The sequence below is a fragment of the Grampus griseus genome, assembly GCF_964374135.1.
Source record: "Grampus griseus genome assembly, chromosome: 15".
Lineage (NCBI taxonomy): Eukaryota > Metazoa > Chordata > Mammalia > Artiodactyla > Delphinidae > Grampus > Grampus griseus.
In genome coordinates, this window is record NC_139009.1 from 22,377,901 (window position 1) to 22,404,787 (window position 26,887).

The window sequence follows — 26,887 nt, forward strand, 5'->3', positions numbered from 1 at the left end:
AATTAATGCCATAAAGTAAATTAGGTCAGAATTTTTGTCTTCAAGTAAGATTTTACAAATTTACATCCCACAGTATAAAATAATTTATTTCTTCAAACCCTTGGCAACACTGGATGTAATCATCATCAAGCTTGAGTGCGTGTGTGTGTGTGCATGTGTGTGTATTTGGCAAGGAAAATAATTTAGAGAAAAAAATAGAAAGCGAATCTGATAGGCGGGAGACAGAAGAGAGAAAACATTGTGGAGAAGTCAAAAGAGCTAGGAAAATCAGGAGGAAGGATTGTAGAATCTGATGGAGGAAAGAATTTTGAGATTAGCAGAAAAGTAGTATAGTTTGCACTTGTTAGCTATAAACAAAGAACTCACTTTTTGTAATCTTGAGCATTTCATCAAACCTATTTTAAAACAAGTTGTTTTAATGTATTACATTTTAGTCATAATGTGTCTTTGTTAGATTAGGCGTAAACACTGAATGGTAGTGTATAATGTACATATCATGTCTTTATTTTTTCTTCTTAAATTTCTTAGCCAAATAATCTTGGTATTTATAGTCCATATTCACTATTTCTAACGTCTGTGCATATTTATATATACTGTACTTTTATGCCTGGATAAATTTCTTTTTTAATGGAATTTTATACTCCTAGCTGCAGCAAACAGGCAGCCCCCTCCCCCTGTCCCCACATACCTTCCCACACAACACACACTGTATTGTTTCTGTTGTCAGTTGTCAGAAGCTGAGGGCTAAGCCTCTTGGGAAATTATGTTTTATACTCAAAAAGATTTTTTATATCCCTACTATGTGTAAGGCACTATAGTTAGGTACATTGGGGGAATGCAGAGATGAGTATTGGATTTTGTCTTCTAAAGTCTGGAAGATAGATAAAACATGAACATAAAAAGCTATAATATGGGAAAAAATATGTTCTAAGGAGCTATAGATAAAGGGACATGAGGAATAGTTTTTGTCCTATGTAGTGCACTGTTATTTGCCAGTACTTAGAAATAATTATAATTCTCTTTTCCCTGAGTTTCACTTAGTGCCTTGTTATGTTATGTGCTTCTTGAATTATTGTGTATGTTGTTAGTCTTGACAACTAGATTGTAAACTCTCTGAGGGCAAGTACTGAGTGAGACGTACTTTTTCTCTGTCTCTCACTACAGGGCACCTAGTGGACACTAAAAAAGAACTTAAAGATTTATATTACTGAATGGCTGTACTTGTCCTTTTATTTGAAGTGCTTTTAATTGCTTAACACTAAAATTCTGCATTCTCTCTTAGGTATTTTTGCACCCCTTTCAAAGATAAGTAAAGCAAAAGATCGAAGGAAGAATACAGCACACACTCCTCCTACAAAAGCTGTACCTCTCGTCAGGTCCCAGAAAATTGATGTAGCGCATGTAACGTCAAAAGTACATACTGGTAGGTCAAACCAGAAAGTTTGATATCTTGCTCGTGTTTTACTTTTATCTGTGGAATGCCTTATATTTAAATTGCTTCACACTTTTTGGTTAGCTGCCTGTGAAACCTGCATTTAATAAAACCTGCAAAGTTCTTGGTTTATGATTTTAATCCCTGAGAAGCGTTTTTCAGATTTGTTCCTTCCTTTTTTTCCCCTTCTATTTCCATACTTTTATCACCCCCAATCTAACCTCAAAGCTAGACTTCTATACCTCTGATAAGTATTTATGCAACACAACTAGTTTTATGTTTCTCACCTATTCAAGAATTTTAGTGACTTTTTTAATCAGAAAAAGTCTCAACTTTTGAAACTGGCTGTCAGAGACCTTTCTCTGATGGAGTCTCTTACTGCTTCGCAGCTGAGCTGTGGTTTGTCACGTCTCACTGTCTTTTGTGTACATGGTTCTCACTCTGCCCGTCATACTTTCCCTATCTCTCTGGGCAGTATTTGACTTCTGCCTGAGGTTTGAGTCATTCTTTACCTCCTTACTCACATCCTGTTTCTCCATGAAAACCTCCGTGATGACCCCGCTCACTTCGATCTCCTCGTTCTCTAATTTCGTATACACTCTGATCCGTACCAGCCTGTTGCTATTTGTTATCTTGGGTTTTGTCCTCTGATTGCTTTATTTGGGCAGATCTTCTATTCTGTTAGAAAAATCTTCAACTTTAAATGGACTGTGAGAGCATTTTGTACTTTCGTATTCACCGTAGCACATGGCACAGAATAGGTGCTTAATAAATACTTGCTAACTCATCAATGACTGAAGCAGAAAGGCACTCTACCACGATTAAAGGATTTTGTCTACAAATTTGGTTGGCCTTTCTGCTCTGTTCCACTGGCCTATTTGAATATCCCTGTGTTAGTACTGCACTTCATAATTACTATAGTTTTTTTTTTTTCTTTTCTTTTTATTTTTTTTGCGGTATGCGGGCCTCTCACTGTTGTGGCCTCTCCCATTGCGGAGCACAGGCTCCGGACACACAGGCTCAGCGGCCATGGCTCACGGGCCCAGCCGCTCCATGGCATGTGGGATCTTCCCGGACCGGGGCACGAACCTGTGTCCCCCGCATCGGCAGGTGGACTCTCAATGACTGCGCCACCAGGGAAGCCCTATAGTTTTTTTAAAAAATAAATCTTGATATCTAGTAGAGGAAAGCCTCCTATCTTTTTCTTGCACAGTGTCCTGTTTGGCCCTTATACATCAAACTTCCTTATAAATTTTAGAATAAGTTGTTAAGTTTCTTTAAAAAAAATGTGTTGAGAGAGGGATGGGGGGCTGGGTGAAATAGGTGAAGGGAATTAAGAGGCAGAAACTTGTAGTTAAGAAATAAGTCACGGGGATGGAACCTACAGCATAGGGAACATGGTCGGTAATGTTGTAATAACTTTGTAGTGACAGAGGTAACTAGACTTATTGTGGTGATCAATTCATAATGTATATAAATGTCGAATCACTATGTTGTACACCTGAAGCTAATATAATATTTATGTCAACTACACTTCAATTAGAAAAATAAAAAGGAAAAATAAATAAATAAGGTGATAAATATATCTCTAGGGCAAGAAAATATTATTTTGCAAGTACAAACTGGAATTATATCTCAAAAAAGTACTTGTCACAAAATAAAAGTTTTTTTTGCTCCTTAATAGAAAGTTAACTTTTAGACAGATAAATTAACAAATTATGTTAATGTTATTTTTAGTGTCAAAAAATAAAAATATCCGTTGAAGTTTTAGTTGGTGTTACATTTAAACCTTAAATCAGTTTGAGAACTGACATCTTTACAATATTCAGTCTTTTAATCGTAAGCTTGGGATATTGCTTTATTTAATTGGGTCCTTTAAAAATATCTCAATAAAATTTTATGATTTTCTCTACAGATATTTCGTACTTGTTTTGTTAGGTTTATTCCTAGGTACTTTAGACTTTTTGATGCTCTTGTAAGTGGTATCCTTTTAACTTGAAACCCAGAAGTACACAGCAGAGATGGAAAGAAAGCTCAAAGAGAAGCCCTCTATTTGTGGTCTGAGGAGCAGGAAAGGGGTCTCCTGCTACACAGAAAGTGGAGGAAGTCCCTGTTTTCTTTTGTGATTGCTCTTTTTTACGTCTTTGGTTCTTTCCCACCGCAGTCCCTAGGCAGTCCTGCATGTTGTAATAGCAGCAAGGGATGGCCACGCACCTAAAACCCCAAGGGAGGGGAACCCTTGTTTCTGGCCAGAGAAACTGTGGTCCCAGGGACAGGGATGGAATCCCCATTAGTTTTTCTTCTTTTTTCTTACTGCTTGGCCCCATAGGCAGAGTCAATCTCAAAAGGTTATATGACAGGGGCTTCCCTGGTGGCGCAGTGGTTAAGAATCCACCTGTCGATGCAGGAGACACGGGTTTGAGCCCTGGTCGGGGAAGATCCCACATGCCACAGAGCAACTAAGCCACAACTACTGAGCCCGCATGCCACAACTACTGAAGCCCGTGTGCCTAGAGCCCGTGCTCCACAACAGGAGAAGCCACCACAGTGAGAAGCCTGCACACTGCAACGAAGAGTAGCCCCTGCTCGCCACAACTAGAGAAAGCCCACATGCACCAAAAAAGACCCAACGCAGCCAAAAATAAAAATAAATAAAACAAACAAACAAGAAGTTTATATGACAGAGCAGGGAAATTAAAGCCTAGGCATTCTACCCAGAGTATCAGGAAGGGGTGCCTCTGGGAGCAGGAAAGTGTCAAGGAGACCGTGGTGAGGAAGGAGCTCAAGAAAGTGATCTCAGAATGGTGGGCTTACTGCCAGGTTGTGTGTGCATGCGTCTGACCACGGGCTTCGGTCTCCTGCACAGACCACTGCCCAGGTCTCAGACTGACTACTGGGTGGCTCAGCACACGAGACAGATCCCAAATAGGCTTTGGCAACTGAACTGACGTTGGAGCCACAGTCACAGAAGATGGGTAGGAACTGCCAGCCTGAAACTAACCGCCTGCTAACTGTCGAATGCCTGCTAAAACAGAACAGAGCAAAACAGTCAGCACTCTCCATGGAATTTAAGCAAGACCCAAAGTCCTGTAAAATAATGTTCATACTGTACAGGATACAGTCCAAAATTGCTCCAGATATGAAAAGCCAGGAAAATCTCACCAACTCTCAAGGAAAAGGACGATCAAAAGATGCCAACCCTGAGATTATACAGACGTTTATCAGATAAAGATTTTAAAGAATATATTATAAGCCTCTAAGAATTAAGGGTGAACCCTCTTGAGACAAATGGAAAATTTCAGCAGAGACATGAAGGTATAAAAAAAGAACCAATAATTCATATACACACGCACACACACACACGAGTACAAGTAAAACTGAGGTAATCTAAGATTGGTGGATTGTAGCAATGTCGGTATCCTGGTTGTGCTTTTGTGCTTTTATGCTATAGTTTTGTAAAATGTCACCTTTGGGGAAAACGGTAAAGTGTACATGAGATCTCCCGATACTGTTTTTTACAACTGCATATGAATTTCCAGTTATCTCAAAATTTTCAAATAAAAGGAAAGACTCAAACGGATACTTTAGGACTGAAAAATATAACTGAAAATAAGAAATTACTCTGTGAGTTGACTTCGCAGAGTCTCTCTCCCCCACCCCCAACCCAGTTTCTGCTGTTGTGGTTCTGGCCCTCACTGCTGGCCTCTGCTTCCAGTCTCTCCTCCTCTGGTTCCTTCTAAACTTTGGTGTCGGGGTAATGTTATTCACCTGTGACTGTTCATGCCAGTCCTCCTTTCCAAAGCCCATCAGAGGCTCATTCCCTACTGAAGAGCTCCGGTTCCTTTGCCAGCACCGTTACTCTCTAAGATTTTATTGTGGCCCATCTATCCAGGTTACTTCTCCTGTGTCCCCTGAAAATCCATTTTATTCCAGCCAAGCTACTCATCCTTCTCTGACCCTGTCTTTCTTTAAGTTTTTTTTTTTTCTTTTTATCCATCCATAATGGCAACCTTCAGTTCTTTCTGATCATACCTCCAGTATTCACTGGAAGAAATCTGCCGTATCTCTCAAGACCCATATTGGAATGTGATCTTCTTGATGAGGCATTAATTTATCTTTATAACCATGATTATTGTCTCCTCCTTCTATGCTAGGGCTTATATCAAACATGTCCTCATATTATGGTTATTCATGTCTTTCTGCCACACCAAATTGAAAAGGTCTTCCTTTAGGGCTGGGACCATGGCTTGTTTTGTTTGCGACGCTCAGAGTGCCAAGCTCATTTCTTCACCCAGAACGCTTTGTAAGTGAGTAGAATTGGAATGGATGCTTGATGGAATTCGAAACTGGGTGGAGTCCATTAGGTTTCTTATTTACATAGTTTGGTTCTGTAGAATTGAAACAGAAATCTTAATATTAAATAGAGTATTATTCATGAGCTCTCTTTTAAAATCAGTGTTTTGGGGGAGTTGGGTGTAGTGAGAGTCGGGTAGTCATTCAGAGAGTAGAGGGTTTCTTACTATCTGACTCTGACTTAAATGAATAATTGCTATAATGATTTGCAGAAATTTTTACCGCAAATTTACTATCTAAATAGACAGTCTGCTACAATGAATTTGCCTGCACACACCAGTGAAATCATGAGTTGTTTGCAGGTCTTAGTAAGTGTGCAGCCATCATAGCTGTATCAGGTTTGCTTTACATGCTAGCACTGTGCAGACACACTAAGGAGTGCCTTAAGTATCAGACACTTAGATAGCTGTGTTTTAAATGCTTTATATTATTTAGAATTCCTTAGTGGATTTTTAATTAGGTGGAAAAGATACTTTAGTGATATTTGGGGAAATTGATTGGGGTTTTCAGATGGGCTTAGGAATACATTCTTTTCTTTACCCTTTAAATAATGAAACATTGGCCCCTGCCGTCTGTGAATTTATCATCCAGCGTGTTCTCAGAAGAGGATAAGATTTAGATAATGACGGAGGTCTGTACTTTAAAAAGCAAATACAGGGCTTCCGTGGTGGCGCAGTGGTTAAGAATCCACCTGCCAATGCAGGGGACACGGGTTCGAGCCCTGGTCCAGGAAGATCCCACATGCCGCGGAGCAAATAAGACCGTGCACCACAACTACTGAGCTCATGTAAACCACAACTACTGAAACCGGTGCACCTAGAACCCATGCTCCGCAACGTGAGAAGCCCGCGCGCTGCATAGAAGGGTAGCCCCCGCTCGCCACAACTAGAGAAAGCCTGCGCGCAGCAACAAAGACCCAGTGCAGCCCCAAATAAATAAATAAATAAAAATTTTTAAAAAAGGCAAATACATATTTTTGTTTAATGTTAAACGAAATTCGTTCTTGCTGAAAGTGTTTTGTTTGTGTTCTAGGATTAATGACATCAAAAAAAGATAGTGCTTCAGAATCAACACTTTCATTGCCTCCTGGTGAAGAATTGAAAACTGGACCAGAGAAAGATGGTAATATAATTTATAACTTCTATTTTCAAAATTTAATTTACTGATTGAACTTTAAAATAATATAGTGATGTAGCTTATATGAGGCTAAAGTTTAAAGTTTGTAAGGGAAGAATCATTACAGTAAAAATTTATCCTTAAAAATCCCCTAAGCAGCTGATAATAAAGTGTATGTATATATATGTATATGTATATACACACACACACATATTTTTTTTGTATAAAATCCTGTATTGTGATTCTTATGTACACTTAAATTAGAGAATTACTGGACTAGATTAAGAGAATAAAAGGAAATTCCATAGTGTAGATGTCTTGATAACAGCATTTAAAGTTGCCTTTAGCTGTCAAATCATTGGGTGAATAGAGCACAAATAGAAAATTCAAAAGTATTCCTGCTTGCCTTCAGGTTAACTCAGAACATTTTAATATTAAGCTTTTGTTACCTTAAAAACACAGTAGTGTGTTTTTTATATAAATAAGATGTGATTCTACTAACTCATCTTAAGTGAGAAGTGAGAGACAGTGGTGGTTAGGATAGGTAGTTGGTCTAATTAGTGACGTGACAGCGCTCCCCTGTATGAGATTGCCGTCATATAGTGTGGGTCCTTTGCATCCTTAAAACTGCTTGGGCTGTAAAATCTTGTATGTATGAACTACAGTCTATTTTGATGAAATCAGGCGTTTAATTCAACATTAGTTAATCCACAACTGAGGAAGCTAAGTGGAGAGTTTCAGAAGGATTTACCTGGAAAAGCATCTCATTGGTTCACTTCTTATTTCCCACCCTCTGATGTGTTCTTTTCCTGTACCGTTTTAGTTACCCTGCTTGCATCCGTCAGCAGCTCCTCCTCTACATCTTCTTTGGAGCACAAGCAGAGTCACTCCAAGACACTGAATGCAAGTGGCAATAACAAGAAGACAATGAGCAAAAGCCCTTCTGTCTCATCTAGAGCCAGTGCCGGTATCTATGGCTTTTTCAACCAGGCTTTCTTGGTGTTTTTTATCTTGGTTTGTTTGTAAGTAGATTTGCTCTTTTTAAATGTGTAGAAGGAACCCTTGACTTCAGTCAGGTTGAACTACTTGTTCCTCCCCTGTCTCCCCCCAGCCCCCCACCTCCCTCCCCTTCGTCAGCACACTCTGGATCTCTGTGCCTTTCCCTCGTGCTCCTACCATTTTTCCTTGTCTGGATTGACTTCTTCTCTTCCTCATGTATCTATGGACTCTAGCCCCTGTAAGGTTCGTATTAGAACTTTATGATACATCTTCAGATACTTGGAAACTATACGGTCTGTTCTCTTTCTTTACTTATCTCTTTTCTAATCTAAACCTAATAATAATAACTAACATGTCAATACATGTTATTTACTATTTCAGGTACTATTAAAGGAATTTTACATACCTTATTTCATTTAATTCTCAAAATAAACCTATGGAGTAGGTACTATTATGATCATCTTCAATTTATGAATGAGGAAACCGAGGCTTAGGGAGGTTAGGCATCGGTGCACAGTGGCAGTTTCTAAGTGCACACCTGGGCTTCACCCGCAGGTCTATCTGATGCTTCGCTGCTACCAGAGTCCGCCTCTGTCTCAAGTACCTTCAGCTCTTCTTCATGCTGTAGGGTCCCCAGACCCTTCCCAGCCTGCTGGTAGAGAGCTGAACCACTGCCTCTCGGTACAAGTCCAGTCTGAGGCTACTCACGCAGTTTTGGTGACCACACTATGTCGTTGGCTCAAACAGAGCCTTATGCCAAGTCTCTTCGTTTTGTGGCTTGACATAGGACTTTACATTTATTTTCATTTAATTTAATGTTTGAATTTTTATCCCTCTGAATTTTGTTTTTTACATCTTGTGTATAGCTTTTTCACACACTTTTGTGTTATCTTCTTATTTAAAAAGCATGCTTTCTCTATTTTTAGCCAAGTCATTGTTTAAAACTGTGTAGGAGAGGTTGACAGTGATTACCTTTTTAACTTGCTGTGAAGCCTGCATGATCCCATTCAGTCCACATTTCTTCAGTTATGTGTAAGGATATATAAAACACGTTTTCTTGTTGAAATCAACATATATATTGAATTTACTGCAGTTCAGTTATTTACCTGCATAGAAAGAAAATGAAGCCACTTTGGCAAAACTTATTTTTTATTTATTTATTTATTTTTTAAAAATTGTTTTATTTATTTATTTTTGGCTGTGTTGCGTCTTCGTTGCTGCACACGGGCTTTCTCTAGTTGGGGCGAGCGGGGGCTGCTCTTCATTGTGGTGTGCGGGCTTCTCATTGTGGTGGCTTCTTGTTGCAGAGCATGGGCTCTAGGCGCGGGGACTTCAGTAGTTGTGGTGCACGGGCTCAGTAGTTGTGGCTCACAGGCTTAGTAGCTGTGGCACACGGGCTTAGCTGCTCTGCGACTTGTGGGATCCTCCCCGACCGGGGCTCGAACCCGTGTCCCCTGCATTGGCAGACGGACTCTTAACCACTGCGCCACCAGGGAAGCCCATAACTTATTTTTAATGAGCCTCATAGTAATTACTAGATTCTTTTTCTAATACTTTTAATACTTGAACCAATATTTTATTGTAGAAAATGTTCATGACAGGATTTCTTTTTCTCTTTAAGATACTTTATTATATGGGGGAAAAAACCCCAAACACTCAGTAGTAACACTGATGTAATAAAGTTAAAAGTTGAGGCCCTAAAAGTGGAGAACCTGGAAACTTTGCTTGAATATTTATTTTCTGAATAGGTTCCTCTTCCCTTGAAACCAGTTTCTCTTTAATGCTGTGAGGAACAGAGGTGAAAAGATGCAGTGATGTAGCAATCCCGTTTGTCCTCATTTTATTTACATTTTAAGGCCCTCTTCATTTGGAATTTGGGCTTTTGACATTGACTTGATTTTAAAATTTATGTGTGGGTATGGAATTATCTTTTTTACCCTTTATATAAGGGTATAGTTCTAGTGTGCCTACATACTTAACCTTTTTTTCTTTTTATAAATTTGAGGGATTTGTGGACCTAAATAATAGTAGAGATGAAGAGAGTTATCAATTAGAGTGAGAAGGAGGTCCTTTTAAAAGGGGAGGGAGGTGTGTGAGAGAAAGTTCCGAACCCCAGAGATGTTTTCTTAAGAAAGTATTGCTAGAGTGAGCGGATATTCCACTTTCTCTGTCCGTTTGCATTTGGGGTAGATGTGGACCGCAGAGGGTGGACATTTAGGGGAAGCTAAGGACAGAGGATTAAGGAGAAAGAGGAGCAGAGAGAAGAGATTGGGGGATGGGAGAGGTTGGGGAGGACGTCTGTGAGCTCAGCCCCACTGTAGTCCACGTTGAACTCTGTCCTTGGTCCCTTGTCTGCAGGCAGCATGGGGACAGACGTGAGAGTTTCTGGTCACAGGGTCAGGGTTTTAAGTCAGGTGTGCCACTGACTCCTATGAACACCACGTCTTCATTAATTCCTGAGTTTGTTTCTTACCTATGATTATAATTCTCATGAAAAGCGCTTTGTAAACCATGAAGTGCTTGGGAAATGTTAGTTATTTTGAGGGCCAAGGACTTTTTAATGTACACTTGATCCAGACCTTCCTTCTCCCTGAGTTTGTGTTCCTCATTTGTTACCATGTGTTTAGTTTCTCCCTGTTAACAGTCTGACTTACCCTCTATCCCGCACCCTCATGCAGGGTTCCCTAGGCCTTCTCAGATGACAGCCACTCAAATCTGTTCATGGACTGATGGGAGAAGCCTCAGGGGCCCACCTCTTCTCTGTTACAATTGAACAGCTTTCAAGACAGTGTTTCTCCAGGACTTCTGATGCTCAGTAGCGGGAGTTGCAGGCTTTAGGTTTGAATCGAGGTCTGGGCAGGGAGTGCTTTTGTTTCTAATAAGGAAATCAATTTGGGGTAATTGGAATCTTACAGCAATTTCACTTTTAAATTACATTTATGTATGTATCATTTACACTGAGTCCCACTGAACTACTCTGATTCTAGCATTTTACTAGAATAGGGATGGGTGGACTATAGCCCATGGGGCAAATCCAACCTACCACCTATTTTTGTAAATAAAGTTGTATTGGAACATGTTGTGCCCACTTTGTCTGTCTGCTTTTGTGCTATGACCGCAGAGTTGAGTAGTTGTGCAGAGTAGTATGGCTTGTAAAGCCTAAAATATTTACTATGCAGCCCTTTAGTCAGAACAGGTGTGCTGACCTCTGTTCTAGTAGAGCGTGCCACCAGGAAGTCAGATAAAGCTGGTACTTCACCAGGAGTCAAGTGTAAGCTCCTGTGGCAATGATTGTCTCAGGAAACCCTTCAAATTTCTTTTGAGTAGCGTCACTTCACATGTGAGAAACACAGCTTAGATGCTGTGTATAAGGAAAGGCAGCATATGTTGACATCTCCAACTAACTAGACTGGTTAGAATAAATAATGGTTTTTTGGCTTATGTGCTTTTTGAGTTTCCCTTTGTTTTTTCTCTTTTCCTGCCCCATCCCCTTCCCCAACCAACCCCAAAACAGGTTTGAATTCCTCAGCAACATCTGTAGCAAGTAATGCACGCTGCGAAGGAGAACTCCGCCTTGGAGACAGGGTGTTGGTGGTAGGCCAGAGAATTGGTACCGTTAAGTTCTTTGGGACAACAAACTTCGCTCCAGGTAACTCATCTGTATAGTCTTTGCTCAACTGGAATTCTTTAGATAACAAAAGGTTCAAAATTTTACATGTAAATAAAACTTATAGAGAATTCTTGATTCATAGTTCTTGTGGGTGGTGGCTGTGGCACAGAAAATGGAAAACATTGATTCAGATGCAGACTGTTTTTACTCAGGTTGATTGTTACTAATGAATTTTTCTTGCCATTTGTGTTTTAAATTGTCTACAGTTAAAGTTAGTTGTTACTCTCCAGTTTTACTCTCACTGATTGCCAAGTGTGCTAAATAACAGAGAAAACATTTTCGGATTAGATTTGTGCTAAGCATAATCTTGAAAATGAGTGGATAGTGCGTTTACTGATACAGCTTTTAACAGAGTGGCTCGGAGAGAAAAGCAAACAAAGCGGTTCAAAGGAAAATGAAAAACGTTTGTGCACTGTGGGATCTTAAAAATGCATGTTTGTGTATTTATATAGTCACTCCAGTCTAGACTTAACATTGTGTTTGCAAAAGTAAAGATTATCCTTCTTTTATATTTTCAGTAATTTCTGATTGTAATTTCAAACAGAAGCCGGTTGAATAAAACCATGTTTGTATTTTTAAATAGCAATATGCTGTTTTGACACATGGTGGCATTGCAGCATTTTAGGAAATGGTTACCTAGAACACTGATGTTTTAAAAAAAGTTTGTAGCCTTCTGTCAAGAACTCTGAAGGATCTGAGATTTTACCCTGTTTGCAAGTTAACAAGTTGGATTGCCATGGTTTCATAGATGCTGGCAGAAGATGGTAGGCTGCTGGGTCAGCGATAGAGGACCTCAGTGCTCTCTGCAATAGTGGTAGCCAAAGTGGCAGCATTCTCTTCTGTTTCCTGAGCCCCAGTTCCCAGGGGGTGAGATAGGGAGGGCCAGGTGACACCTGTACACCCAGTGGTTTATGCTATAGGAGAGGAGCCCCGAGCTTAAGGAATCTGAACCTTTGTACTAGATAATAAGCATTCCTGTCTTTTGTGCCGGGGGAGACTCTGTCTCCATCCCCCAAGGCCATCTTCTCTACAAACATCCATGAAAAGACGGTCAGTGCCTCTGTCCATAAGGCCTGTAGAAACATGGAGAATTGTCTCCCAACACATTCTTGTTTCATTAGTACCATTTTTAATTGCAGTCCAACTACTAATGGATTGGAGATGGGCTATATGTTTTATAATTCATGTCTCTCTTAGGGCACCAGCTAGTAATTGAGATTAGTTAGAATGTTCTTAATATGGTTCTCAAATAAAAACCTAGGAATCCCAAAGGTAGGTTATTTTTCCACAATCACTATGTCTTCTGAGCTTCCTTTCTCTGGTTTTATTAAACAAGGCTCGAACGGTTTGTTTTGTTTGGAAGCAGTTGTTGTAGGTTGAATTTTAATTTTTAAACTCCTAGTGTAGAGCATTTAGAAATTTGAGAAGTAATAAGCAAATATAAAAGTTTGAAATTTTTCATTAAGGTCCTTCTGCTCTTTCAGAAAGAAGTAGCGTGTATTCCTTGTGGCATCAAAATTTAGATCAGTCAGTTCTATAGGACAGTGGTAATATCTAGGCTTTTTATAGATGATAAGATCTAGACCTGACAGAGGGCATGTTTACCCCTTCAGCATGTTTAGCAGTGCCACCTCGGAAAGAAAGTATCCAGACAGTAGGCAGTCACTATTGTTAACACTTGCCATAATGCCTTCCTGCTGTGTGCTACACACTTTCAGGAGTTACATGGTAAACATGTAGCAGTGATATGGTGTATTAAAATGGGAAAATGCAAAAATTATATAGGAAAGCATCAAAGGCAGAAGGAAGTAAAACTTGGAAAATTATAACCGTGGCACTCAGAAATAACGATGGCAACCAGAGTAACCCAGTTAGCGGCATTCAGAAATGCGATGACTGAGCATTAGTATGGCTGAGCAGTGGGTTTGTATACCTTACTCTGTACCTGGGCAGGGTAGGACTGTTTAGGTATAAAAGACAATTACACGCATTACGTTAGTCTTTTCAACTCAAACTCCAATATCGGGAATGGACTCAGGTATCATCTTTTTGAACGTAAGAGGAAAAAAATTAAGAACTTCTAGATTGTCATTTTAGAGGTTATACAATTGACTCTTTGAACTATTAATCTGAAGGGAACAATATTTTTGTATTTTGTCAATTGTCGTAAGTTTCTCAATATCTGTATCCTTATTTTTTTATTTGTTACTGATTCTAAGAGACCGCATACAATTACTATTGTATTCTACTTTTAAATACAAAAATGAGTGGACTGTCAGGTACTTTTAACTGAACTGGAGGTACCCTCATCCAGAGCCATTACTCTAGGAGTATATGTCCATTTATCTAATATTTGCCACACTAAAAGCAACCTCACTATTTTAATTTTATGCTCGCTAGAAAAGGAAATCCTATTACTCTCCTCAGAGTGGGCCCTTTTAAATACTTAAAAGCCTTTTAGAAAATTATTCCTATTAACTCAACCTAAATCTTTTCATTTAGGTTAAAAATGATATTTTTTTCCTTCCTGGGTAGGGAAAAAGTGAAAGAAAAAGAAGAGTCACCATGAAGTCTAGTCATATTTTCCATATTATTTTTGTCCCCCTTTAATTATTTCAGAACTGTTTGTGGTATTCTAATACTGGAAGAGTAAAATGAAAAGATTGCATATTCATTTTATGATTTATACATCTCGGTATCATGCTACACTGCTCTCAAGTTAAACAGACCATGCTACCGAGTTAAGGACAGTTTCTTATTGTAGCTTTTAGATATGTTTTGCTCATACACTACTGGTATAATAGCTAATCCTTGCCAAATTTGTGTGTGTACATTTTATCTTTCTCCCCTCATGTACAACTCTGCAATTATGCTTGTAAAATGTTTTTCTAGTTGAAAATTTTTCAAATTTTGTTTTATAATTTTATCATGTGAAAGCTTAATGGTCATGAGGATTTTGGTCATTTGTGAAAATGTTAAACCATCTAGACTTTGGCTTTGTATAATAGCATAACAATTTTGGATAAAGTGCAGATGCTTTTAAAATCCCATGTTCTTGTTCTAGGATATTGGTACGGGATAGAGCTTGATAAACCCCATGGCAAGAATGATGGTTCAGTTGGAGGTGTGCAGTATTTTAGTTGTTCCCCAAGATATGGAATATTTGCTCCCCCATCCAGGGTACAAAGGTGAGAAACAATGAAATTTACACTATTCACAAGAACTTTTTGTAATGTGCAGTGGGTTATAGTTAGAGTCCCTAATTTTATATTAAAGACATGCCCTGACTGTAGCCCATGTCTTCTTTCAAGGGGTTAACCAACCACCTTCTTCAGAGGGAAGGCTCATGGAAAGCTAAATTTGCTTTGCTGAGGATTTGCAGTTTTAAAAACCTCCTTTATTCCTCATTTGCAAACCCTGTGAGTATGTGTAGGCTAGTAGGAGTGGTGTTTGCCGCTCTGAACAGTGAGAGCAGCAAGCTTAATCTGTCATGCAAACAAAAGTAAAAATGCTCTCTGATTGCCTCAGTCACATCCTAACTACATTAAATTTCCTGCCAGCAGGCACCCCATTCATTCTCCTACAAACCTAATGGAACCAAAATGGCTTTTTCCTCTGATTTCCTTAGTTTTCAAAAATAGATAAGCAGTAGATCTTTGGGGGAAGTGAAGCTTCAAGGATTTATATATAATATACCTCCCCGGTGTTTCTTCTTAAGATAGTACGCTTTTGTACCAGCTCACTCTGGGTTTTTAAAAAAAAGTTGAGCAGAAGTGAGTCCTCATGAAATTCCAGGTACTATTGTGTGAAATGACTTAATGTGCTGAAAGAAGTTGGCTGGGTATGCTTTTCAGTGGATGGGAAATGGGATACTCATCTTTAAATAGGAAATAACATGTGTGGTATAGTCACATTCATGAGAATAGATCTATGATCTCAACCTCGGAGTCCCATCTTGTTCCCTTCCAGCTAGACTGTGTGACTGCCTCCTGGCAGATTTAACAGGTTTTATATCCATTTTCTTTCTCACTTTGTTTTTCTTATTGAATAATTACATGTAATTTTTGTATTCTTTTCCTTCTTCTATGATGTACTTAGTATAATTCTTTTCTTATTATTTATGATTTTATAACATTTAACGTATAATGCTTTTCAGTTTACAAAGTACCTTCAATTAAATGTTGTTTCATTTGATCCTAATAAGTATTTGGTCAGGTGAGCTGGAAAAGAATAACTACAGTTGGTCCCTGACTTACAATGGGTCAGCTTACGATTTTTTGACTTTATGGTGGGGCAAAAGTGATAAGAATTCAGTAGAAACTGTATTTCACATTTTGAATTTTGATCATTCCCTGAGCTAGCGATGTGCAGTACAATATTCCCTCGAGATGGCTGCGCAGGGCAGCAGCAGCTCCCAGTCAGCCACGTGGTCGCAAGGTGAACAACCAATACATTTACGACCCTTCTGTACCAATACAAGCATTCTGTTTTTCACTTGAAGTACAGCATTCAATAAATTATATGAGACATTCAACACTTTATTGTAAAATAGGCTTTGTGTTAGATGACTTTGCCCAACTGTAGACGCATGAAAGTGTTCTGAGCACATTTAAGGTAGGCGAGGCTAAGTGATGATGTTCAGTAGATTAGGTGTGTTAAATGCATTTTCAACTTAAGATGGGTTTATCGGGACGTAGCCCCGTTGTAAGTTGAGGAGGATCTGTACAAATAGTTATTGAGCATTTAGTAAGTGGTGGGCTCTGTACCATGTTACTTCATAAATCTCCCCCAGGCCCAGTGAGGTATAAGGTAATATGATTATTCCTATTTTTGCAGGTGAAGAAAAGTTACAAGAGATACAGTAGCTTTGCTAAAGTCCTATAGCTACTGTAGGGGACGAAAAACTTGTCCTGTCTATGAATTAAACTGACAACAGATAGATGAACAGGAGAAAAATCATGCACACTTATTAAATGTTAATTTTACATGCATGGGGGCATCACAGAAAGCAGTGAATGCCCAAAGTAGTGGTGAGAGTGAACAGTTTATAGACCATCTCAATAGGGGAAAGGGAGGGGGAGAACGGCCACTTGTGGGGGAGCAGATGATGTTAGGAAAGATTAGTGGGTCCTTAGGAAAATGGATGGGGACACGATAGTCTGTGACAGTGTCTGTCTGGGGTGTGGTGTTAACTCCTCATGTTCTCTCCTGTGATGAGAGGCAGTCTTCTCTGCTTGATGAAACTCCCGGGAAGGGGATTTATGACAATTCAGTTCTTTTTTTGGGAAGATCTGTTTTAGGCAGATAAGGGGAGTTCAGAGAAAGCCTCTTCCTGCATTTGTTGATTCTCACATGTCTTCAGCTCAAAATAATCTTTGCACCAGAGTGGCATGTTTTGGGTGGGATATTTTGATCTCGCACAGTAGTTAATGGTGGAGCTGGACTCAGCCCAGGTTTGTTATTTTGCTGTTGTTTTTTTCCTAAGCCCTTGCTTTTAGGCAGTTTGCTGGGGTTTTTCTTGGTAGTCATTTTATAATGAAGAAAAAGAGGTAGTAGCTAGTGGCACTTACACGTGCTGGCACTGTTTTAAGTACTCTGTATGTATTGTTTACTGCTCTGCAGCAACCCTGTGTGTTGGGTACTGCAGTTATCCCTATTTCACAGGTGGGGAAAGTAAGGCACAGAGAGGTTAAGTGAGTTGTGCAGTTGTACACAGCTCCCAAGTGGAGATTTGAGCTCAGGTAGTGTAGTATCAGAATGTGTACTTTTAACCATTACCCTGTAATGGTTAAAAGAGGCCCAGTGACTTTCTTTAGGACCTATACCTTATAAATGATTGATTTGGGAATAAAATCCATACTGAGTCACCCGTCCGTCTTCTGGGTTCTCATATTACTTTGAACAAATCTCCATTAACACATTGCTTCATTAACCCATTTTTTGACTTTATGGTGGTGCAAAAGTGATAAGAGTTCAGTAGAAACTGTATTTCACATTTTGAATTTTGATCATTGCTACAGTCTCTCCTAAGTTTTATTTGTCTCCTAGTCATGAGGACTGGGGTTCTCCGTCTCATGTTTGATTACCCGAGGAACACATTCTGGCATGTTGTGTGCACAGTAAATATTGATCAAATTTTGTTCAGTGTTTCTTATGCTGTAACGGCTTTCTTCTCTGCTATATTGTGAAGCCTCTTTCTCTCTCCCTTCTTTTTCTTGCTTTGTTTATGGAACACACATTTTTTACTTTTTTTTTTGCCATCTATTTGGTCTTCTTTAAGGTGATTCATTTAAAAGCAGCCCCCTCATCTTAGAAGAAGCAGGGCTCTCTCTCTAAATGAACTGCTCTCTCTATCCAGCTGTCTTCCTATCATCTGATTGTCTCATTCATCATCATCAAATACTATTAAGTGTCTTTTAGCACTTTGTGCTGTGCTAGGCGTTCTATAAGTAAATAAAACAGACATGGTGCCTGATTTTGAGGAGTTTCTAATTTAAACCAGCTTTGGAGCTCTTTAAAGATAACGCTGATCTTCAAGAAGGAAGAATTTTAAACTGGGGACTCCTGAGAGAACAGTGAATCACATAGTGACCAATCACAACCTCACCTTGCATTGCGCTCCTCCCCAGATTGTAGCTGGCCTTTTACAATTTTTTTATTTTAATAGTTCCATTAAAAAATGTGCCTCCTGTCCCAGAATGCACATGGTACTTTCCTCTGCTTGAATGGTTTTCTACTGTCACCCAAGTATCATCTAGTTAATGCTTTTTCTTCTATTAACTTATATATCAACCAATATTAATTTAGAGAAATTCTAAGACACTGACTGGATCTAATCTTTCTCTCTCTCTCTCTCTGTCTATTTTTTACTCAAGTGGTTTTTATCAGCATAGCATTAATTTTCTTATTCTCAGTTCATACCATTACATACTTATTACTAATGAACTGATCACTTTTAGAATTAAGTTCTCAACTCTCCATCACAGCTTAATTCAAGTATCTGTCCTCTTCATCAAGTCATATTCTTTGCATTCATTAGTCTCTCATTGATTGCTGTATGTTATGTATCTTGTGAAAATGATGCATGTGAATTGCAAGATGAAATTGCAAATATTGTAAGAGTTGCAGGATTTCTTTATGGTAACAAAGTGTGCTGATGCAAGTGATTGATAGAATAAAGACTGCAGATTTAAGTCAGTAAACAACTGGAAGAAAATGAGACTGTTATAGGATTGGCTTTTTAAAAATAAAGAATGATTTGAGTATCAAAGAAATAGACCTATAGTGAACGTGACCTTTATGATTGTGCTTAGAGTCAAGTACAAAATAAAACATGTTGAATTGTATTAGCCAGTTTTATCAGAAAAATCACATATATACACAAACTCAGCTGATGTTTTTTCAATGTAAAAATGTGGTGTTTTTACAGTTATAACCTAAAATTTGTTAAATTTCACATAAAATAAAATTTTCACATTTTTTAGTTTCATCTTTGAAAATAAAGCTCCAAAGAAGCAAAGTCAGGCCCCTATTTGAAATGAAGTCACCTGAAGTTGACTTTCTCTGTACTTACTATGCTTATATTGCCTGTCTGTGGTGCTAGATTGAAGTTCATCCCTGGCTCACGATAGATGCTTAGTAAATGCTTGTCGAACGAGTGAAATAAGAAAGAACCATTGGTGTGAAATCCTCAGTTAAGCACCAGTCTTAAATCTGAAGACCAGCTACTTCTAATGAGGTTTGCATTACTTGTTTTATTCACAGAGTAACAGATTCCCTGGATACTCTTTCAGAAATTTCTTCAAATAAACAGAATCATTCGTATCCTGGTAAGATTACGCAGTTTTATGTTCCTAATAATTATTTCTTTGCTTTTATTCAATGAAAAATTTTTATTGTAAAGTATATATGTATACAAAAGAGTATATGAAATATATTTGTACAGTTTGTGTAATCATAAACAACATCTGTTACCCACCCCATAGCCAAAGATGATGATTACCTGTATGTCCTATAGAAACCCCTGAGTATCCCCTGAGTCTCTTCTGCCTCCCTTTTCGTATACTCTGTCTTCAGGTTGTGCATCTTGAATTTTATGTTAATTATTCCCTTGATTTTCTTTATGTCTATCCCCCACAGATATGTCAATAAATAATATATGTTTAGTTTTTTTTAACATCTTTATTGGAGTATAATTGCTTTACATTGTTGTGATAGTTGCTGCTGTATAATAAAGTGAATCAGCTATACATATACATATATCCCCATATCTCCTCCCTCTTGCGTCTCCCTCCCACCCTCCCTATCCCACCCCTCCAGATGGTCACAAAGCACCGAGCTGATCTCCCTGTGCTATGCGGCTGCTTCCCACTAGCTATCTATTTTACATTTGGTAGTGTATATATGTCAATGCCACTCTCTCCCTTTGTCCTAGCTTACTCTTCCCCCTCCCCGTGTCCTCAAGTTTAGTTTTGATTGTTGTTTGCTGTGTTATTTAGTGTTCCATTAAAATACATTATTCATTTTATATTTGATGGATACTTGGGTTATATCCTGTTTTTAACTATTAGAAACTGTGCCGTTGTGCACATTTGCAGAAGTGTCTCCAGGATTGCCAGGCACGGGATATCCATATCTTCAGTCTTCCTGGGTGTGCCAAACTGTTCACATGGGCAGTGGATGAGAGTCTCTGTCACTCCTCACCTCACCAACAGTAGTCTTGTTTGCCCATCTGATGGGTGTAAATGGTATCTCCTTGTGGTTTTAATTTGCATTTTTCAGATTACAGATGAGGTTGGGCCTGTTTCCATGTTTATGGACCACATACATTTCCTCTTCTACGATGTTCCTATTCACGTCTACTGCCCATTTTTCTTTTGGTTGGTTTGTTTTTTTCTTATTAATTTGTAGGTTTCTTTATATATTTTGGACACTAATGTTTTGTCAGTTTTGTTTGTTGCAAATATCTTTCCCAGTTTTTGACTTGTCTTTTGCCACCCCCTCCCCTTCCTTTTTTGGCATCTTTTGATGAGCAGGAGTTTTTAATTTTTAAGTTGTCAAAATAGCAAACCATTATGCTTTTGCATGTTTTGTGACTTGTCTTTTCATTGTCTTAACAGTGTCTATCACAGAGTGGAAGTTTTTAATTTTAATGAAGTCCAGGTTATCAATTTTTTCTTTCATGACTTGTGCTTTTGGTGTTGTATCAAAAATGTCACCACCAAACCCAAGGGTACTGTGATTTTCTCCTATGTTATCTCCTAGAAGTTCTGTAGTTTTGTGTTTTACATTTATATCTATGATTCATTGAGTTATTTCTTGTGAAAGGTGTAAGTCGATGTCTAGATTCATTATTTTGCATGTGAATGTTTAGTTGTTCCACCATATTTGCTGAAAAGGCTATCCTTTCTCCATTGAATTGCCTTTGCTCTTTTGTCAAAGATCAGTTGACTGTGTTAGTGTGGGTCTATCTCTGGGCTCTCTATTCTGTTCTGTTGATCTATTTGTCTTTTTCTTTTGCTAATACCAAACTGTATTGATTACTGCAGCCGTATAGAAATCCTTCAAGTTTAGTAGTGGACTTTGATCTTCTCCTTCAATGTAATGCTGGTTTATCTGGGCTTTTTGCCTTTCTATATAAACTTTACAATGTGTTTATTGATGTCTGCAAAATAATTTGCTGTATTTTGATTGGGATTACATTGAATGTATAGATGAAATTGGGAAGAACTGATGTCTTAACAGTATTGAATTTTCCTATCCATGAACATGGAGTGCTTGTCCATTTATTTAGATCTTTGATTTCTTTCATCAGAGTTTTATAGTTTTCCTAATATAGATTCTATACATGTTTTATTAGATTTATACCTACCTGTTTCTTTTTTTTTTTTTGGTGTTAATGTAAGTGGTATTGCTTTATAGTAATTCTTTTTACCTTGTATCAGCCTTCTTGTGGTTAAGTACTTGCCTAAAAAATGTTTTTCTAGCCATTGCCTTAATCTTTCTATGTCCTCATGTCTTTGGAATATCTCCCATTATCATTATTATTTTTTTTTTTGTGGTACGCGGGCCTCTCACTGTTGTGGCCTCTCCCGTTGCGGAGCACAGGCTCCGGACGCACAGGCTCAGCAGCCATGGCTCACGGGCCTAGCCGCTCCGCGGCATGTGGGGTCTTCCCGGACCAGGGCACAAACCTGTGTCCCCTGCATCGGCAGGCGGACTCTCAACCACTGCGCCACCAGGGAAGCCCCTGGAATATCTTGTAAATAGAATATAACTGGATTTTACTTTTTTTAGAAAAAGACCACCTTTGTTTTTTAATCTGAGTTTCACCTATTTGCATTCATTGTAATTAGTAATATATTTGGATTTATTTGTTATTTATTTGTTTTCTAATTTTTCAACTTTTTTGTACTTAAATGTTTTTCTTTCTTGACTTCATTCTGGTTATATTGCTACCCCCTCTTTTTTCCATTTAATTTTTTACTTGTATAAAAATTACATTCTATGAATATGCTTCCTAGTAATTAGGTACTTTGACATACATACTTAGCAAAGCCTAAAGTTAATCATTATGTTTACTCTTTCTCAAATAATAGGAAGTCCTTAGAAACTGAGTTTCTATTTTGTTTCCCTCACAAATTTCACATTATTATAATAGTTTTTATATAATTGATATTTATTTAATTTGCTCATGCATGTCTATATTTACCGATATCTTTAGTCATTAATCCTTAGAACTTACACTTGAAATCATTTTGTTTCTACCTCATCTATATTCTTAAATATTTTTTTAGAAAGGGTCTATTGGTAGGAAACTCAGTTTTTGTCTGTCTTTTCTAATGATAGTTTTACTGAGTAAAAGTAAAAATTGGTGCAATTTTTATTAGAGTTTGAAAGCTGTTTTCTCCCTGCACATTGACAATATAATTCTTCTGCTTTCTGTCTTCTGTCAAATTTTTGAGAAATCACCTATCAGTCTCCTTAATCCATACCATTGTAGGTGGTTTATCTTTGCTTTTTGACTGCTTTTAAAGATCTTCTCTATTTCCTTTGTGTTGTACAGTTTTGCTATGATTATGTCTAGGTGGAGATTTCCCTTCGTTTATTCTGTTTGGCATCTTGGGTCTTCCTGGATCTAGGAATTAGTATCTTTGATTAATTCTGTAAAATTCTTGCCCATACACTGAAAATATTTCTTCCTTCATGCTCTTTATTATCTCCTTCCAAAATTCTGACGAGTAGTATAGTCCACATTTTCACTTTCCCATGCCTCGTTCATATTTTTCACAACTTTGTCTCTCTGGACTGCATTCTGGATATCTTCAGAGTTATCTTTCTGCTTCTTGATTCTTTCTTCTGCTACGTTTATTCTACTGCCTAATTCAGCCGTGAAGTTTTTTCATTACAAATTTTTCATCTTTTTGCAAGTCTGTTTGGTTGTTACTTATTGTCACTTATCCTTTCCCCACATTTTCAAGTTTTTCTTTTATGCTATTAAACATTTTAAATATTGTTACTTTTTACGATTAATAATTCAATATCTGAAGTCTTTGTGAGTCTGATTCTGCCGTCTGTTTCTGTTGAGCCTAACTTGTGGCACCTTCTTTCCTTGTGAATTTTGTTATTTATTGTTGTGAAATGCTTATTTTACTTAGAATTTAATGTATGGGAATTCTTTTAAGCCTGGGTTGATGCCTCTTGAGAAGATTATACAGGCATATCTTGTTTCATTGTGCTTTGCTTTTTTTTGCTTCTCAGATACTACATTTTTTACAAATTGAAGGTTTGTGGCAACCCTTCATTGAGCAAGTCTGTTGGTGCCATTTTTCCAACAGCATTTGCTCACTTTATGTCTCTGGGTCACATTTCGGTAATTCTCACAATATTTCAAACTTTTCCGTTATTATTATATTTGTTATGGTGTATCTGTGGTCAGTAGTCTTTGATGTTAGTATTGTAATTGTTTGGGGGCGCTATGAACTGCATCCATGTAAAATGACAGACTTAATCGATAAATGTGTATGTTCTTACTGCTCCACCAACTGGCTATTACCCCATCTCTTTCCCTCTCCTCGGGCCTCCCTATTCCCTGAAACTCAAAAATCTTGAAAGTAGGCCAATTAATAACCCTACAGTGGCCTCTGAGTGAAAGGAAAAGTTGCATGTCTCTCACTTTAAATCAAAAGCTAGAGATGATTACGCTTAGTGAGGAAGGCATGTCAAAAGCAGAGACAGGTCAAAAGCTAGGCCTCTTGTACCAAACAGTTAGCCATGTGTGACTGCAAAGGAAAAGTTCTTGAAGGAAATCAAAAGTGCCACTCTGGCGAATGCACAAATGGTAAGAAACAGCCTTATTGCTGATCCAGAGAGAGCTTTTATGGTCTGGACAGAAGATCAAACCAGCCACAGAATTCCCTGAAGCCAAAGCCTAATCCAGAGCAAGGCCCTAACTTTCTTCAATGCTATGAAGGCTGAGAGAGGTGAGGAAGCTGCAGAAGAAAAGGTTTGAAGCCAGCAGAGGTTTGTTCATGATATATAAGGAAAGAAGCCGTCTCCATAACCTCAAAGTGCAGGGTGAAGCAGCAAGTGCTGACGTAGAAGCTGCAGCAAGTTATCCAGAAGATCTAGCTAAGGTCGTTAATGAAGGTGGCACCACTACACAATGGGTTTTCAGTGTAGATGATACAGCCTTCCACTAGAAGAAGATGCCTTCTAGGACTCTCATCGCTAGAGAAGGGAAGTCAGTGTGAGGCTTCAAAGGAGAGGCTGACTTTCTTGTTAGTGGCTAATGCAGTTGGTAACTTTAAGTTGAAGCCAGCGCTCATTTACCATTCTGAAAATCCTAGGGCCCTTAAGAATTATGTTACATTGGGACTTCTCTGGTGGCGCAGTGGTTGAGAATCCGCCTGCCAATGCAGGGGACATGGGTTCTAGCCCTGGTCCGGGAAGATCCCACATGCCGCAGAGCTACTAAGCCCATGGGCCACAACTACTGAGCCTGCGCTCTAGAGCCCGGGAGCCACAAGTACTGAGTCCACGTGCCACAACTACTGAAGCCCGTGTGCCTAGAGCCCGTGCTGCGCAAAAAGAGAAGCTACCGCAACGAGAAGCTCGCACGCCGCAACTAGAGAAAAACCACATGCAGCAACAAAGACCCAACACAGCCAAAAGTAAATTTAAAAAATAATAAATAAATTTATTAATAAAAAAGAATTATGTTATATCTACTCTGCCAGTGCTCTGTAAATGGAACAATAAAGCCTAGAGGACAGCACATATATTTACAACATGGCTGACCGAATATTTTAAGCTCACTGTTGAGACCTACTGCTCAGAAAAAAAAAAAAAGATTCTTTTCCAGATATTACCATTGACAATGCACCTGGTCACCCAAGATCTCTGATGGAGATGTACAATGAGATTAACGTTGTTTATGTGCCTGCTAACACAACATCCATGCTGCAGCCTGTGGGTCAAGGAGTAATTCTGAGACTTCCAACTCTTAGCATTTAAGAAATACATTTCGTAAGGCTATGGCTGCTATAGACAGTGATTCTTCTGATGGATCTGGGCAAAGTTCATTGAAAACCTGAAAAGGATTCACCATTCTAGGTGCCATTAAGAATATTCGTGATTCATGGGAAGAGGTCAAAATATCAACGTTAATGGGAGTTTGGAAGACGTTGATTCCAACCCTCATGGACGACTCGGAGGGGTTCACAACTTCGGTGGAGGAAGTACCTGCAGATGTGGTAGAAATAGCAAGAGAGCTAGAATTAGAAATGGAGCGTGAAGGTGTGACTGAATTGCTGCAATCTCATCGTAAAACTTGAACAGATGAGGTATTGCTTCTCATGGATGAACGAGGAAGGTGGTTTCTTGAGATGAAATCTACTCCTGGTGAAGATACTGTGAAGATTGTTGAAATGACAATAAAGGATTTAGAGCATTACATAAACTTGGTTGATACAGCAGCAGCGGGCTTTGAGAGGATTGACTCCAATTTTGAAAGAAGTTCTACCGTGGGTAAAATGCTATCAAACAGCATCGCGTGCTACATCGAGAAATCATTTGTGAAAGAAAGAGTCAGTCGATGTGGCACACTTCACTGCTGTCATGTTTTAAGAAGTTGCCATAGACACCCCAGTTTTTAGCAAGCACCACCCTGATCAGTCAGGACCCTCCACCAGCAAAAAGATTGTGACACCGAAAGCTCAGATGATGGATAGCAGTTTTTAGCAATAAGGTATTTTTAAATTAAGGTATGTGTATTTTTCTTCTTTTGTACATAATGCTACCGCACACTTAATAGACTACAGTATAGTGTAAACAACTTCTAGATGCCCTGGGAAACCAAAAAATTTGTGACTCGTTTTGTTGAGATATTTGCTTCATTACTGTGGTCTGGAACCGACCCTGCAGTCTCTCTGAGGTATGCCTGTGTTTACTTCTGCCAGTTGCCTAGAGGCACTGCCAACTTTAGTTTACGTTCTCTGCAATGTTGTTGTTGTCGTCTTTATATTACACAGATAAAATGAATTTGGCTGGTGATCACAGATCTGGAGGGGAGAACATTTTGCTTTCTGCACAGTGGGGTTGACACAAGCTGCTTTCCTTTGTGTTCCTCTGAGTGGTGCTTCATTTTGTTTCTCATTTGACTTGACACTGAGGATGAGCTGCTCGGGACCCTCACTTTTGTTAGGACCCCATCTTGGCAGGCCCCAGCTTCTCTGGAGGGCAGTGTAGTCCTGGGGTACAAGGTGGTTAGGTTGCTTTGGGGGAAACCTTCCATGGTTTCTCTTTTTGGTTTTTGGCCTCTTTGGAATTGTGCCACTTGTATGAGGTCAACAGTATTTTTTTAAAAAAAAATTACAGTTGTTTTAAATTATACTTGCTTCATTCGGGAGGTTCATGCAGCACATCTGGTGGGCCGTAACTGCCAGAACTGGAAATCCCTTTCTTTTTTAAAAGCATCTTTTAAAAACTTTACCTTTTGTGAAGTCTTTTTCTTTTTTTTTTTTAATAACTCTGTCATTTGGGGATGCCAACAATCATAAGCTCTGAAATTCATTGTTCAGAATTTTATAAATGGGGTATATTTAGTGATAGTGTTTTTTTAAACCATTTTTATCCTTTTATTTTTTAATACGATTTATCAAGATTATAATATTGGAGAGTAAAAAGATTAAGCTTTATCAATGTGTAATTCGATTTCATTTGGTTTTCAGGAAAGTTTATAATAAAAACCTCCAAAAGTAATGTCATGATCTTAACTTATTCATGTAGTGCATAGTTTGATGAGAAAGGTGAGGTAA

General features: G+C 38.6%; 1 protein-coding gene across 7 annotated transcripts in view; it reads left to right on the top strand.

Moving 5' to 3' along the window:
• CLIP4 (CAP-Gly domain containing linker protein family member 4) overlaps nt 1–26,887 on the top strand; it is a 110,058-nt gene that overhangs the window by 70,542 nt on the left and 12,629 nt on the right. For all 7 annotated transcript variants that reach the window (XM_082671753.1, XM_082671752.1, XM_082671754.1 and 4 more), the window contains 6 exons: nt 1,283–1,423; nt 6,818–6,907; nt 7,725–7,868; nt 11,415–11,549; nt 14,635–14,758; nt 19,335–19,399. In XM_082671753.1, the coding sequence (XP_082527879.1) occupies nt 1,283–1,423; nt 6,818–6,907; nt 7,725–7,868; nt 11,415–11,549; nt 14,635–14,758; nt 19,335–19,399 (699 nt within the window). The remainder of the gene's footprint in view (nt 1–1,282; nt 1,424–6,817; nt 6,908–7,724; nt 7,869–11,414; nt 11,550–14,634; nt 14,759–19,334; nt 19,400–26,887) is intronic.